General features: G+C 52.4%; 1 protein-coding gene across 1 annotated transcript; it reads right to left on the minus strand.

Moving 5' to 3' along the window:
- Positions 1-1306: 1306 nt before the first annotated feature.
- LOC135679779 (uncharacterized) lies at positions 1307-14559 on the minus strand. The gene is made up of 2 exons (XM_065193762.1): positions 11662-14559; positions 1307-2833 (listed from the first exon to the last, which is right to left on the minus strand). The coding sequence occupies exons 1-2, from the start codon at positions 14557-14559 to the stop codon at positions 1307-1309; spliced, it is 4425 nt and encodes a 1474-aa protein (XP_065049834.1).
- Between the last annotated feature and the right edge of the window lie 992 nt (positions 14560-15551).

Below are 15551 nucleotides of genomic sequence, written 5' to 3' on the forward strand. Positions count from 1 at the left end.
CTCCCTCGGCGGCGGTGACCGAATCGCAGCCCGGTACGGAGGGTGCCACCTTGGAGGTCGGGGACGGGCGCCCTTCAAAGAAGGCGAAGGTGTGTGCGTCCAAAGGGCCGGGAATGAGCTCCCATCAGGGGGGGGGGGGGGACCCGATCGGCGCGTGGCGGGGAAGGGGCCCCACCCTGTCTCCGTGCCTGGCTTGTGCCGGCTCCCGGCAGGGGATGGGGAGCCGTTCCTGGCACGGCTGGTAGGCGAGATCCCGCGTGGCGAACCCCGCGAGCCCCTGGTCGCCCGCTGGGAGGGTCTCTTCCGGGGGGATAGGGTGTGGGCCGGAGGGGATCCCTCTGCGGCGTTCCTCCGAGGGGCGCTCCACCCCGACCTGGCTCGGGATTTGTACACCCTGACCTCGGAAACGCTCCTTAACAAGTCTGCTCAGTCGCTGGTCTGGGTAAGTATATCTTTCTTTTGATGTTTGGCTGCTCGGTGTCGACTTTCTTGACACTCTTCTTCTTTCGCAGGGTCTTCATTATGCGACGGCCCTGATGGACAGGGTGCGGGATGCCGGCCGAACCGTCGGGGATCTCGTTTGTCGTAACGCTGAGCTCAGCCACCAGATGGCGGAGATTCAGGCAAAAAACGGGCCGGAGGTCGTGGCGGCTGCTGAGGAGCGTGCCTTGGGTTTTGAGGCGGAAGTCGTCCGTCTCTGATCGGAGCTTGAGGCTTCCCAAGAAGCTAACGACGCCATGAAGGAGGCCAACGGGGAGCTTCAAAAACTGATACGGATAGAGCGGACCGAGCTCCGTCTGGTGAAGGCCGAGGCGAGTGCCCTTAGCAAGAAGCTGGAGGGCGCAAACGCCGAGATAAAAAAGGCCTCGGAGGCGTTGGCGGAGGAAACCCTGCTTCGACCTCTGAAGGATAAGGCACTCATCGAGGCGTACAAGAAGTCGGAAGGGTTCGAACTTGGGCTGACGCGGACAGGGCGGGTATCTTTTGAATACGGGTATCGAATCGCTACTTCGCGCTTCCGTGCTCGTCATCCTGGTCTTGTGGTGGACGAGGACCCCTTCAATTCTCACCCCGAGGACCGAGGTGTGGACATGCCCGAGGAGGTTCCCTTTGACGACCGTTTGGAGGTCCCCCGGCCGTGAGGACGGTCTTCCGCCCTGTGGATTTTATGTGTGCCGAGCCTTTGTGCTTCTTCTGGGCGCCGATCCTTGTATTTCTCCATTTTTGAAATAAAGGAAGCTTTCTATTATTCGTGTACTGTCCGCCCAGAGAGGCCCTTTGCTTATCGGCGCGATCTTGCCTTGTTCTAAACAAAAAATCTTTTAAGGTTCCGGACGTTCCAAGTTCTCGGCAAGCGGGACCCGTCCATTGTCGCGAGCTTGTATGTGCCCGGTTGGACTACCTCGATGGTCCGATAAGGTCCCTCCCAGTTGGGGGCCAGCTTGCCCCCGGCCCTGGTCGGGTTGCTAACTTCGGCCCTTCGCAGGACTAAGTCGTTCATTTTAATGGGCCGAGGTCGTACCCTGCGGTTGTACACCCGGGCAACTGCTCTTTTGTAAGAAAGCTCCCTCCGGTGTGCGCCGGCGCGCCGCTCTTCGATCAGGTCCAGACCGGCGCGCAGCCCCTGGTCCGATGTGGTCTCTTGATATTCTTCTACTCGAGGGGTGGGGAATACTACCTCGGGGGGAAGGACGGCCTCGGTCCCATACGAGAGGCTGTAGGGTGACTCCCCGGTGGCTGTTTTGGGGGTGGTCCGCAAGGACCACAAGATGCTGGGTAACTCCTCGACCCAGGCCGTTCGGGAAGCTGATACCCTTCTTCTGAGCCCATCCAGGATAGATCGGTTTGTTACCTCGGCTAGTCCGTTCGTCTGGGGGTGGGCTACCGAGCTGTGTTTTAACCGGATTCCATAGCTGGCGCAGAATTCCTGAATCCTTTTGCCGGAGAACTGGGTCCCGTTGTCCGTGACAATGGTCCTGGGGAGGCCGAACCGGGTCACGATGTTTTTCCATATGAACTTCTCGATCTGCTGCTCGGTGATCGCCGCCAACGATTCGGCTTCCGGCCATCGGGTGAAGTAGTCTATTGCGACCACGATGTATCTTCTCTGCCCTGAGGCTGGTGGGAAGGGGCCGAGGAGATCCAGCCCCCATTGCGCGAATGGCCACGCGCATGTGATGGGGGAGAGCGGGACCGCCGGAAGTTGGGGGGTCCGGGCGTGCTTTTGGCACGGGCCGCACTTCCGTACGTAGGCCATCGCGTCCTGGACTATGGTGGGCCAGAAATAGCCTTGGCGGAGAATCTTGCAGGCCAGGGTCCGGCCGGCGATGTGCTCTCCACAAATCCCTTCGTGGACCTCAGCCAGGACAGCCGCCGCCTCTTCTGGCTCGAGGCACCGTAGAAGAGGGTGGGAGAAAGACCGCTTGTACAGCCGGCCGTTGGATTCGGAGTACCATGCATGTTTCCGGCGAATACGTCGGGCCGCGGCTTCGTCGGTGGGGAGGGTCCCGTCGCGTTTGTAGCGCAGCATGTCCCCTAACCAGGTGGCTTGGGAGCCGGCCGCCGAAACACACGCGACCGGGATAGAGGGGGAGGGGAGCTCCTCGATCCCGTGGGTGGCGCCCGGGGGTCGCTTCGAGGCTAGCTTGGCCAACTCATCGGCACGGTCGTTTTGTAGTCTTGGCACCCTGGATATCGTGAAGTGTGCGAAACAGGAGGCTAAGTTTTTTACCTCCGCTACGTATTTTGCCATGGCGGGTTCTCTGGCCACGTATCCGCCGTTAAGTTGCTCGGTCACTAGCTGCGAATCGGTGAGGACTTTGATGGCGTGGACCTGCATTTCGCGGGATAGTCTGAGCCCCGCCAGGAGTGCTTCGTGTTGGGAAATCATAGGGGGCGACATCATATGCGCAGCGGAAGAACAAGAAAACAAAAAATCCCCGATTCCCAAAAAGATGTTCATCGTCGTGCGAAGATTGGTGCGCAAAATCCGCAAAAAACACAAAACTGCGTATAGAGATTGTGTTACCTAGGGAGATCGTATATCCCTGTTTCCTTGCAGATCCTTAGGAGAGGGTGAAGGAGGTCAAGCGTCCTCCTCTCTAGCGGTGATCCACACAGCAGGGTTGCGACGACGCTCCTCAAAACTCCAGGCCTACTCTGAGGTGGAGAGGGAGAGGAGAATAGGAAGGGCAAGCAAAGACTCTAGCCTATGAGGCTGTGAATCCCTCCTATTTATAGAGATCCCGTGTCAAAACCCTAATGGGTCCTTTCCCTAGTGGGTATTGGATCTGCATCCAATAAGACAAGGGCTCCGTCGGATATCTCATATCCGAACCTCTACTCATCGCAATGCCTACCATATGTGTGTGACCCTCTAGGCCCAATATCGAGCTGGCCGTGAGTCATACCTGTCAGAACTCCTTCTAACTCAGTGAATTATTATCTCTGTAATAATTCACTCGACTCATCGACTACGGAAGTACTAGGCCACTACGTCGTAGTCCCCAGACGATACAGGGGAATCCAATCCATTGGACCTGTCTGTCCTCAGTTACCATGTACCTATAGTCCCTCATCCATCTAATATCCCAGAGACCGTATATCGAGCATGGTGCTGTCAGACCCATATGGTTTCTACTCGAGTCTCGCTCTAATCGGATTCTCCCGGAGAACTCTTTCTCTCTCAACCCGAATGACCCTGGCCAGGGATTTGTTTGAGCAAGAACACATGGGATATTCCTCTCATGATACCGAGAGTGGATGATCCTCTATCGACACTCAATAGCCCTCGTAAGGTCGACTACCACTCCCAATGACCAGCTGTACTAGATCTGGGAACAGCCAGACCTATAAGTCTGGTATCAAAGAGTGGAGCACTCATACAGGACATCCTTGGTGTCTCAAGTCTAAGAACCAGATACACCACTAGGACTACGGAATCGTTGTCTGACAATAAGGCATCATCAACCATCCAGCATTCCGTAAGCGGATCAATCAGTGAACTCATTCTCCAATGAGCACCTGTACTGTATCCCTAGTGTCCCTACACGAGCAGCTATGAGACCAGCTGCATCCATCATATGGACGGGTATACAGCACACCAGTCTATCCGGTTATCACGATGTCCCTCTCGAGTAACCTATGACCGGGATTATTTAGGATATGTGTTTAAAGGTGAATCGATCTCATTATCGTGATCTCATCACGATCCGATTCCCATTGCACAAATCCAAGGACATCACAATATATATGCATTTATGCAATAGTTATAAAGTGATATATGCCAAAATATAATAAGCAAAAAGATTCTGTATCAAGTCACACGTGCCATCACTCACGTGATTGGCTTGCTGGGCACTTATGACTAGCAATCTCCCACTTGACCTAAAGCCAATCACCTATGTGTCTGATCCCCATCAGACCCCTGTGACGCTCAAAGACAATCTGAGACAATGACTTTGTTAGTGGATCTGCAATGTTATCTTCGGATGGAACTCTTTCCACTGCTACATCTCCTCGGGTCACGATCTCTCTGATAAGGTGGAACCTCCTCAGAACATGCTTAGATTTCTGATGAGACCTAGGTTCCTTCGCTTGAGCAATTGCCCCGTTGTTGTCGCAATATAGGGAAATCGGCTCCTCACTATCCGGCACGACTCCCAAATCTGTGATGAACTTCTTCAACCAGACTCCCTCCTTTGCTGCATCTGATGCAGCAATGTACTCCGCCTCTGTGGTCGAGTCAGTAGTGGTATCTTGCTTGGAACTCTTCCAGCACACTGCTCCTCCATTCAAGATGTACACATACCCTGAATTCGACTTGCTATCATCGACATCAGACTGAAAACTTGAGTCAGTGTAGCCTTCAACCTTAAGGCTATTACCTCCATATACTAGTAAAAGATCCTTAGTCCTTCTCAAGTACTTAAGGATACACTTTACTGCTTTCCAGTGCTCCAAGCCTGGATCCGCCTGATACCTGCTCGTGACACTCAGAGCATGCGCTATATCAGGCCTAGTACATAGCATGGCATACATGATAGACCCTATTGCTGAGGCATAAGGTATCATATCCATGTTCGCCCTTTCTTCTGGAGTCTTTGGGGACATACTCGTAGAAAGCGATATCCCATGTCTCATCGGTATGAGACCTCTTTTGGAATTTTCCATGCCAAACCTTTTGACAATAGTTTCTATGTACCTGGACTGGGACAAGCCAAGCATCCTTTTGGATCTATCTCTATAGATTCTAATCCCCAAGATATAAGATGCTTCTCCTAAGTCCTTCATGGAGAAGTGTCTAGATAACCAAGCCTTTATTGTGGATAGCATTCCTATGTCATTCCCAATGATGAGGATGTCATCCACATATAACACCAAAAAGCTAATAGCGCTCCCACTTACCTTTCTGTATACACAAGGCTCATCTTCGTTCTTAACGAAGTCATAAGATCTGATTGCCTCATCAAATCTTATGTTCCAACTTCGGGAAGCTTGCTTTAGTTCATAAATGGATCTAAGCAACCTACACACCTTATCTGGGCAGTTCTTGGACACGAATCCCTCAGGTTGCATCATATACACCTCCTCCTCCAGGTTCCCGTTGAGGAATGCGGTTTTCACATCCATCTGCCAGATCTCATAATCATAGTGTGCTGCAATAGCCAATAGAATTCTGATGGATTTTAGCATTGCTACGGGTGAGAAAGTTTCGTCGTAGTCAACACCTTGCCTTTGACGATACCCCTTAGCCACTAGCCTTGCTTTATAGGTCTCTACCTTTCCATCTACTCCGATCTTTTTCTTAAAGATCCACTTGCAACCGATGGGTACAATACCTTCGGGTGCATCAACTAGGTTCCAAACCTTATTGGAGTACATAGAATCCATCTCAGAATTCATGGCTTCTTTCCACTTCCCGGAGTCTATACTCATAATAGCCTCCTCGTAGGTCTGAGGATCAATATCCTCTACATCCTCTGCTCTAATATGTCCCACATATCTCTCAGGAGGATGGGATACTCTATCAGACCTGCGTAAAGTTGAAACTTGTGTATTAGATACCTGAACAGACTCGGGCTGTAGAGTGGTGCTTGAGCTTGGTTCTCCAACCTCGCTCAATTCTATCATTCTCCCACTGTCTCTGTCAAGAATGTGTTCCTTCTCAAGGAACACTGCTCTCTTAGCTACAAAGACCTTTTGGTCCTCGAGATGATAGAAGTAATACCCACAAGTTTCCTTGGGGTATCCCACAAATTTACATCGCCCTGTCCTTGATTCTAACTTATCGGGGTTGTGTCTTTTAACATGGGCAGAGCAGCCCCAAATCTTAACTACTTTAAGATCAGGCTTCTTCCCTTTCCATATCTCATATGGTGTAGACACCACCGACTTAGTTGGAACTCTGTTCAGAAGGTAAGCTGCGGTTTCTAGGGCATATCCCCAGAATGAGATGGGTAGGTCAGCGAAACTCATCATGGACCGTACCATATCTAATAATGTACGATTTCTCCTTTCAGAGACACCATTGAGCTGAGGTGTATAAGGAGGTGTCCATTGGGATAATATCCCATGGTCCTTGAGGAAGTGAGTAAACTCTGTACTTAAGTACTCACCTCCTCGATCTGATCGAAGAGTTTTGATACTCTTTCCAGTCTGGTTCTCCACCTCATTCTTATACTCTCTGAATTTCTCAAAGGCCTCGGACTTGTACTTCATTAAGTACACATATCCATACCTTGAGAAATCATCAGTAAATGTAATGAAGTAGGAGTAACCTCCAATGGCATGAGTTGACATGGGTCCACATACATCACTATGTATGAGTTCCAACAACTCAGTGGCTCTCTCTCCAGTTCCACTAAATGGAGAGTTGGTCAGTTTTCCACGAATGCAAGGCTCACAAGTTGCATATGACACATAGTCGAATGGATCTAGATATCCATCATTTAGCAACTTTTGAATCCTTCTTTCATGGATGTGACCTAGCCTACAATGCCACAGGTATGCACTGTTCAACTCATCTCGTTTCCTTTTGGACACATTTATATTCATGATATGTGGAGTGGTGTCTAACATAAATAAACCATTATGCAATGTTCCTTTCGTGATGATCTTATCATCTAATAATATTGAACAACCATTGTTCTCAAAAACAAATTTATATCCACTAACTGTTAAACATGAAATGGAGATAATGTTTTTGATAATAGAAGGAACAAAATAACATGCATCTAATGCAATAAAAGCTCCACTAGGCAGATGTAGGGCGACCTCGCCAACAGCTAATACAGCAACTTTTGCTCCATTACCCATCTTGAGGTCCATCTCGCCTCTCTCTAGTCTCCTAGGCCTTGCCAGAACCTGCAACGAATTGCATATATGATAAGCACTACCGGTATCTAATACCCATGTGTTATCATAAGAGTCTGACAAATGGAGACTGATCATGAATGTACCTGAAGCTTCATCAAGCTTTTGTTTCGCCCTTTCTGCAAGGTACTCTTTGCAGTTTCTCTTCCAGTGCCCATCTTTACCACAGTGGAAGCACTGGCCTTTGTCCTTTGTTGGGTCTTTCTTAGCAACCTTTGCTTTACCTTGTTTGCCCTTGCCCTTTCCCTTCTTAAGGGACCTTTCTGCTTTCCTTTTCTTTCTGGTCTCACCAGTGTAGAGAACTGGCTTCTCTTTCTTAATAGTACTCTCTGCCTCCCTCAACATATTGAGGAGCTCTGGGAGAGTCACCTCAAGCTTGTTCATATTAAAGTTCATTATGAACTGTGAAAAGGAATCTGGTAGGGACTGAAGCACAATGTCCACACACAAGTTATCCTCTAGGACCATTCCTAGACCTGTGAGTTTCTCTATCCACTCAATCATCTTTAGGACATGGTTCTGAACCGGTGTCCCCTCAGTCATCCTAGCGCGGAAAAGGCTCTTGGATATCTCATATCGTTGAGTCCTTCCCTGTTCCTCAAACAATTTACGGACATGTAGGAGAATGGATCTGGCATCCATCTTTTCATGTTGTCTCTGTAACTCTGGAGTCATAGAGCCCAACATATAGCACTGAGCAAGAGTGGAGTCATCAATGTACTTCACGTAGCGAGCGATCTCATCCTCGCTTGCCCCTTCTTCGGGCGTAGGCATCACTGTATCAAGGACGTACACGATTTTCTCCGCTGTGAGAACAATTCTCAAGTTACGGAGCCAATCCGTATAATTTGGACCAGTGAGGCGGTTGACATCAAGTATGCCACGTAAGGGATTTGAAAGCGACATTTTCTGAAAATAAAGATGTAGCAAAAATGAATAACATGCAGATTTTGCAAGAAATAAACTATCAAGATATGGACTTCTATCTTAATATGCTCCCACTATTTTACTAACGAGTCACGCGACACCCTCAGCACGTGAAACGGAAGTCTCCGGCAGACTTCTAGTGGGGATCAGGATCCAATCAGCGTCTTAGTGTAACCTCGAGGGACTCGACCAATCACACTGAGCCTAAAAGGTAGACAACTCTTGCCGATCACAACTCCTTGTGATTCCCGTCCTGTTCGGCCTCCGAATCACCATGGCCTCGAGGGACTCGACCAACCATGATGCTCGGTTAAGTCAACACCTTCGTTACAAGATGAGTCTGATTTGATGATATACCCTCGAGGGACTCGACCAAGCATATCATGCCCTCAGGTCACCGGTGACATCTCTATGTCTTAAGCAAGATAGCAAATCGCGATATAGGTGAGTCTCGAGGGACTCGACCAACTCAACCTACACCGGGATTCGGTTCCTACTCATAACGATGGAAGGCCACGTGGGTCAATCTAATTGCCTCACGTTTACCGACTTAATTTTATCGAGAGATGTTTCTATGATTTGGTCTCCTAATATGACATGTCACACATATACATATTTAATACATATCTACATCGCATGCAAATATATATACATATCTAGTATGTGTATAAGTAATCACACCAGATGATCATGGACCACAACCTAATATGATTAGGCCCGAGCCAGTAGGCCTAATCACTCACATCAAGATCTATGTGTGCAACGGTGCATCTCCATGCCTTGTGATCGTCCATCTCGTCCTCGTCGGTTCCGTCGACATCTTGATGCATCTCCATGCATCACGATCGTCCGTCTCGTGGGTCCCGCTATGGCATCCACGCTCCCGCTGCGCCTCCTCATGTGATTACAACTTAATCATAGGCACGCAGGCCCGACAATAAACGAGAAATATAATGGAGGTTCGCAGACCTCAATAATAATAATCACAAGTACACACATCACACGGTCCATGATCATCCGTCCACTCATCATACATCACATGTATAAATAATCATCATCATGTAGGACTACTAGATAATAATAAAAATAATAATCAACTAAACCTTTTAATTAATTAATATTTTCTGAAATCAGGGATATATAGGGAATTTCTCAATTCCTAAGGGTATTTTCGTAATTTGGACAAAAGACAGAAACTGGAATTTCTCAAATTCCGAGGGGCAAAACTGTCTTTTTCCCAGAAAACCCTAATGCCCTTTCCCCTTTTCGCTGCTGCCGCCGCCGCCACCCTGCCGGCGGCAGCCTGTGCGGCGAGGGGCGGGGCGCTGCCCTCGCCTGCGGGCGGCACGCCCGCTGGGGTCGCTGCCGCTGCAGGTGGGCGCCCCCGCGGGCGCCGCCGCCTTCGCGGGCGGTTCTGCCCGCGAGTCAGCGCCCGCAGGTGGTGCTGTCTCGCTGGCGGCCGCCCCTGCGGGGTTTTTGCCCGTGGGAGCAGCGGCCACAGGCGCCGCTGCCCTGCGGTGCCTCAGCCCGCGCTGCTGCCCCGCGGCGCCTCTACCCGCGGGCTCAGCGGCCGCAGGCGCCTCTACCCGCGGGCTGCCAGCCCCGCCGGCAGCAAGCCTGCTGCAAGCAGGCCGCCGGCCGGCTGCTGCAGACACAGCGCTTGCGCATGCGCCGGCGCTGTGCTGCCTGGCTGCGACTGCGGCTGCCGCTGCAGGTGGCTGCAGGCATGCAGATCGAGGGCAGCAACTGTTGCTGCCCTTCCTCGCTTTTGCGTCAACGATTTTGACGTCAAAATTCTTCCTAAACACAATACACGCAGTTCAAAACCAATCATTCGCACGAACAACCTGGCTCTGATACCACTGTTGGGAAATCATAGGGGGCGACATCATATGCGCAGCGGAAGAACAAGAAAACAAAAAATCCCCGATTCCCAAAAAGATGTTCATCGTCGTGCGAAGATTGGTGCGCAAAATCCGCAAAAAACACAAAACTGCGTATAGAGATTGTGTTACCTAGGGAGATCGTATATCCCTGTTTCCTTGCAGATCCTTAGGAGAGGGTGAAGGAGGTCAAGCGTCCTCCTCTCTAGCGGTGATCCACACAGCAGGGTTGCGACGACGCTCCTCAAAACTCCAGGCCTACTCTGAGGTGGAGAGGGAGAGGAGAATAGGAAGGGCAAGCAAAGACTCTAGCCTATGAGGCTGTGAATCCCTCCTATTTATAGAGATCCCGTGTCAAAACCCTAATGGGTCCTTTCCCTAGTGGGTATTGGATCTGCATCCAATAAGACAAGGGCTCCGTCGGATATCTCATATCCGAACCTCTACTCATCGCAATGCCTACCATATGTGTGTGACCCTCTAGGCCCAATATCGAGCTGGCCGTGAGTCATACCTGTCAGAACTCCTTCTAACTCAGTGAATTATTATCTCTGTAATAATTCACTCGACTCATCGACTACGGAAGTACTAGGCCACTACGTCGTAGTCCCCAGACGATACAGGGGAATCCAATCCATTGGACCTGTCTGTCCTCAGTTACCATGTACCTATAGTCCCTCATCCATCTAATATCCCAGAGACCGTATATCGAGCATGGTGCTGTCAGACCCATACGGTTTCTACTCGAGTCTCGCTCTAATCGGATTCTCCCGGAGAACTCTTTCTCTCTCAACCCGAATGACCCTGGCCAGGGATTTGTTTGAGCAAGAACACATGGGATATTCCTCTCATGATACCGAGAGTGGATGATCCTCTATCGACACTCAATAGCCCTCGTAAGGTCGACTACCACTCCCAATGACCAGCTGTACTAGATCTGGGAACAGCCAGACCTATAAGTCTGGTATCAAAGAGTGGAGCACTCATACAGGACATCCTTGGTGTCTCAAGTCTAAGAACCAGATACACCACTAGGACTACGGAATCGTTGTCTGACAATAAGGCATCATCAACCATCCAGCATTCCGTAAGCGGATCAATCAGTGAACTCATTCTCCAATGAGCACCTGTACTGTATCCCTAGTGTCCCTACACGAGCAGCTATGAGACCAGCTGCATCCATCATATGGACGGGTATACAGCACACCAGTCTATCCGGTTATCACGATGTCCCTCTCGAGTAACCTATGACCGGGATTATTTAGGATATGTGTTTAAAGGTGAATCGATCTCATTATCGTGATCTCATCACGATCCGATTCCCATTGCACAAATCCAAGGACATCACAATATATATGCATTTATGCAATAGTTATAAAGTGATATATGCCAAAATATAATAAGCAAAAAGATTCTGTATCAAGTCACACGTGCCATCACTCACGTGATTGGCTTGCTGGGCACTTATGACTAGCACTTCGTACTCGGCTTCATTGTTGGTGGCATGGAACCCGAAGCGGAGGGAACGCTCGAACGTCTGCCCGTCGGGGGCCGACAGCACCAGTCCTGCGCCTGCGCCGGTTGAAGCGGACGAGCCGTCCACCTGTAGGACCCATGTTCCGCCTAGTTCACTCGGCCGCTCCTCGGGATGGGTGAGCTCGGAGATGAAGTCGGCCAGTGCTTGTGCTTTGATGGCGGTCCTGGGCGTGTAGTGGATGTCGAACTCTCCGAGTTCGACCGACCACTTGAGGAGTCGACCTGCGACGTCGAATTTTGATAGTACTTGACTGAGAGGTTGGTCGGTGATTACCTTGATCGGATGAGCTTGGAAGTAGGGGCGTAACTTTCGGGCTGCCAGCACGAGCGCGAGGGCGAGCTTCTCGATTGGAGGATATCGCTCCTCGGGCCCGGTCAGGACATGACTAGTGTAGTAGACGGGGAGCTGTTCGCCGGCTTCTTTGACGAGTACCGAGCTGACTGCGTGCTGTGAGGCAGCCAGGTAAATGCAGAGCTCTTCCCCAGTAGCGACTGAAGCAAGGCGGGGAAGGTTGGCTAAATGCTGCTGGACCTGTCGGAAAGCCTCCTCACACTGGGGCGTCCATTGGAATTTCTTCGGATCTCTTATTGCGCGGAAGAAGGCTAGGCAGCGATCGCCCGAACGGGACAGGAATCGGGATAGGGCGGACAGCCGTCCGTTCAGCCGCTGTAGGTCTTTGACCGTCCGAGGGGCCTGCATGTCGAGGATCGCCTGAACCTTTTCCGGGTTGACGTCGATCCCTCTTTCGTGTATAATGAATCCGAGGAACTTTCCTGTGCTGACGCCGAAGGCACATTTTGCGGGGTTGAGCCGAAGGCCGCAGTTTCGGAGTGTGGCAAATGTTTCTGATAGGTCCGTTAGGTGATCTCCCGAGACCCGGCTTTTTACAATCATGTCGTCTACATAGACCTCCAGGTTTCGCCCTATCTGCTGGGCGAATATCTTGTTGATGGTTCTCTGATAAGTTGCGCCTGCGTTCTTTAGTCCGAACGGCATTACTTTGTAAAAGTATGCCCCGAGGTTGGTGATGAAGGCTGTGTGTCTCTGGTCCTCAGGCGCCATTCGGATCTGATTATATCCGGAGAAGGCGTCCATGAATGAGAGTCGGGCGTGCCCCGCGGTTGCATCCACGAGCTGATCGATTCTTGGAAGGGGGTAGCAGTCCTTTGGGCACGCCTGATTAAGACTGGTGTAGTCAACACACATTCGCCAGCTCCCATTATGCTTTTTTACCAGAACTACATTGGATAGCCACTGTGGGTATTTGACCTCTTCTATAAAGTCGGCCGCTAAGAGCCGTTCTACCTCCTGGCGGACAGCTTGCTGCCTGTCCGGGGCCTGGGGTCGCGGCCTTTGTTTCACCGGGCGGGCATCAGGCGATATGTTGAGGTGATGTTGGGCTGCCTTCGGGTCCACGCCTGCCGCGTCAGATGGCGACCAAGCGAAGACGTCGGCGTTCTCCTGCAAGAGGCCGACGAGTTGTTCCCGCTCGTCCTGGGGTAGGTCAGCCCCGACCTTAATGGTTCGGTCCGGGCGTCCTTTTTTGAGTGACACGTCGTAGGTCGGGGACGACGGCTCGGGATGAGGATTTGGCCGCTTCATTTTTCTGGGATCGTCCAGGGGTGTTTCGGTTTTTGCCCTGTTGTGTAGGGAGACCGCCGTCAAGTCGCATCGCCTGGATTCCCGAGGGCTTCCCCAAGCCTCCCCAGTTCCCGCATGAGTCGGGAATTTCACTGTCTGATGGTAAGTGGAAACCAGGGCCCTGCTTTTGTTGAGGGAAGGTCGGCCGAGGATGGCATTGTACGCTGTGGGAAGGTCTACTATCAGAAAGGTCGACATCACCGTTTTAGTCTTGGGCGGTGTCCCCAGCGTCAGAGGTAGTGTGACTGATCCCAAAGGCGAAACCGAGTTGCCGGTGAATCCGGTGAGGTCCGAGCGGACGGGTTTCAGGGCTTGCTTCGTAAGTCCCAGCTTCTGGAAGGCGTCGTGGAACAGTATATCCGCCGAGCTTCCTGTGTCAATCATAATCCTTCTTACCTGGGCATTGGCGATTCTGGCGGTTATTACCAGCGCGTCGTCATGCTCCAGTCGTCCGGCGACCTCGGGGGGAAATGTGACCTGGGGGTCGGGAGTTCGATGGGGACCCTCGTCCCAGGCCGAGCGGGCGTAGGCCTTCCTTCCAGACATGCTATCCCCTCCGGACGCTGGTCCGCCAGTGATGACGCTGATCAGGCGCTCGGCCGGGCCGTCTGGGCAGGTGGGGGGGATGTTGCCTGTCTGATCGCCGGAGGGGTCGAGGCGTCCTTCCCGGCGGAGTTCGTAGATTTGCCGCGAGAGCTCGCGGCATTCCTCCGTGTCATGTCCGTTTTGGCGGTGGAAGCGACAGTACTTGGACCGGTCGGCCAGTTCTCGCGGGTTGTTCATCGGGTAAGGGGTTTTGAGCAGTCCCCTTTCCCTGATCTGGAGAAAGACTTCTGTGCGGGATGTACCCCTGAGGGGTCCTAGCAGGGGAGGATCGGGTTGGTGGAGCTTGCGTCTGGGAGGGGGAGGTCCCTGAGCCAGCTCTGGTCTTTCCCTCTTGTGCTCCTGCCGTTTCCCCCCCGTCCAGGCCTCGACTTCCACGAACTGGTTCGCGCGCTGGAGCATCTCGGGGACCGAGGTAGGAGGTCGCTCCACGAGAGACCAGAAGAGCCGGGAGGGACGCAGGCCTGTTACGAACGCCTGCATTGATAGTGAAGGGTGAGCGTCCGGGAGTTCCCGGATCCTTGTAGCAAAGCGATTTACATAAAGGGAGAGGGGCTCATCCTCCTTCTGGGTAAGCCCGAGGAGGAACGCCATGGAAGGCTTTGGGCGAGCGCAAGCTATGAAGTGGAGCTCGAAGTTCTTGGCGAGCTGATCGAATGAGGCGATCGTCGCAGTCTTCAAGCCTCCGTATCACGCGAGGGCCGGCCCTCTCAACGTGGTGGGGAATGCCCTGCTCATCAAGGCGTCAGAGGTCCCGTACAACGACATCTGTGCGCGGAAGGCCGCTGTGTGGTCGGCCGGGTCCGCGGAGCCGTCATAAGTGTCCAGGGGGGGGAGTCGGAAGCCTGGGGGAATGGCGTGCTCCAGTATCTTCGGCACGAACGGCGACCCCTGATCTGGGCCTTCCGTGGGCTCTCCTGGTGGTCCGGCACGGATTTCTCTTTGCACATTGTCAAGCCATTCGTTGACGAGACGCAGCTGAGCGCGGAGGGAAACTGCAGAGTTCGAGGATAGAGCCTCTGGCTCCGAGTGGCCTTCCGGGCAGACCGCCGCCTGCTCGCGGGCTTGAGATAGCAGCACCCGTGGTGAGGTGGGGGGCTCTCGAAGCTGGGTGGGAGCTTGAGTAGGGACCCCCTGTTGATACAACGGCTGGGGGCCCGGGGGCCGAGATGGACGAGAGACAAGGGGGACAATGGTTTGTACCATGTCGGTGAGTAGCTGGACTTGGTGAGTGAGGCCGTGGAAGGCTTCCGCCGATACGGGCGGCGGGTTGCCAGTGGTTCCGTCGGGGGGCGATAAGCCCGGATCGTTGAAGATCCGCCAGTAGCGCTCCGAAGCCGTAGCGGGACGCTCTTCCCGAGGTCCTCGGAGAGGGGGGAGTTCTCCCGCAGCCTCAGTCGGGAATGGTCCCCCGATCGCGAGTCTGGCACGCTCGTCGTGATGATCGCTCGACATGCTGGTGGCCCTCCTTCTAGCGCCAAAATGTTACGGTAAGTAACTTTTTAAGCCGTGGCCTCGGGGCCGACGCGGCTCGGTTCTGGGGCTCGGAATGTCGAGGATCTCGGGCGCAGCTCCCTCGGAGTCTC

This window comes from Musa acuminata, chromosome BXJ1-7, assembly GCF_036884655.1.
Source record: "Musa acuminata AAA Group cultivar baxijiao chromosome BXJ1-7, Cavendish_Baxijiao_AAA, whole genome shotgun sequence".
Lineage (NCBI taxonomy): Eukaryota > Viridiplantae > Streptophyta > Magnoliopsida > Zingiberales > Musaceae > Musa > Musa acuminata.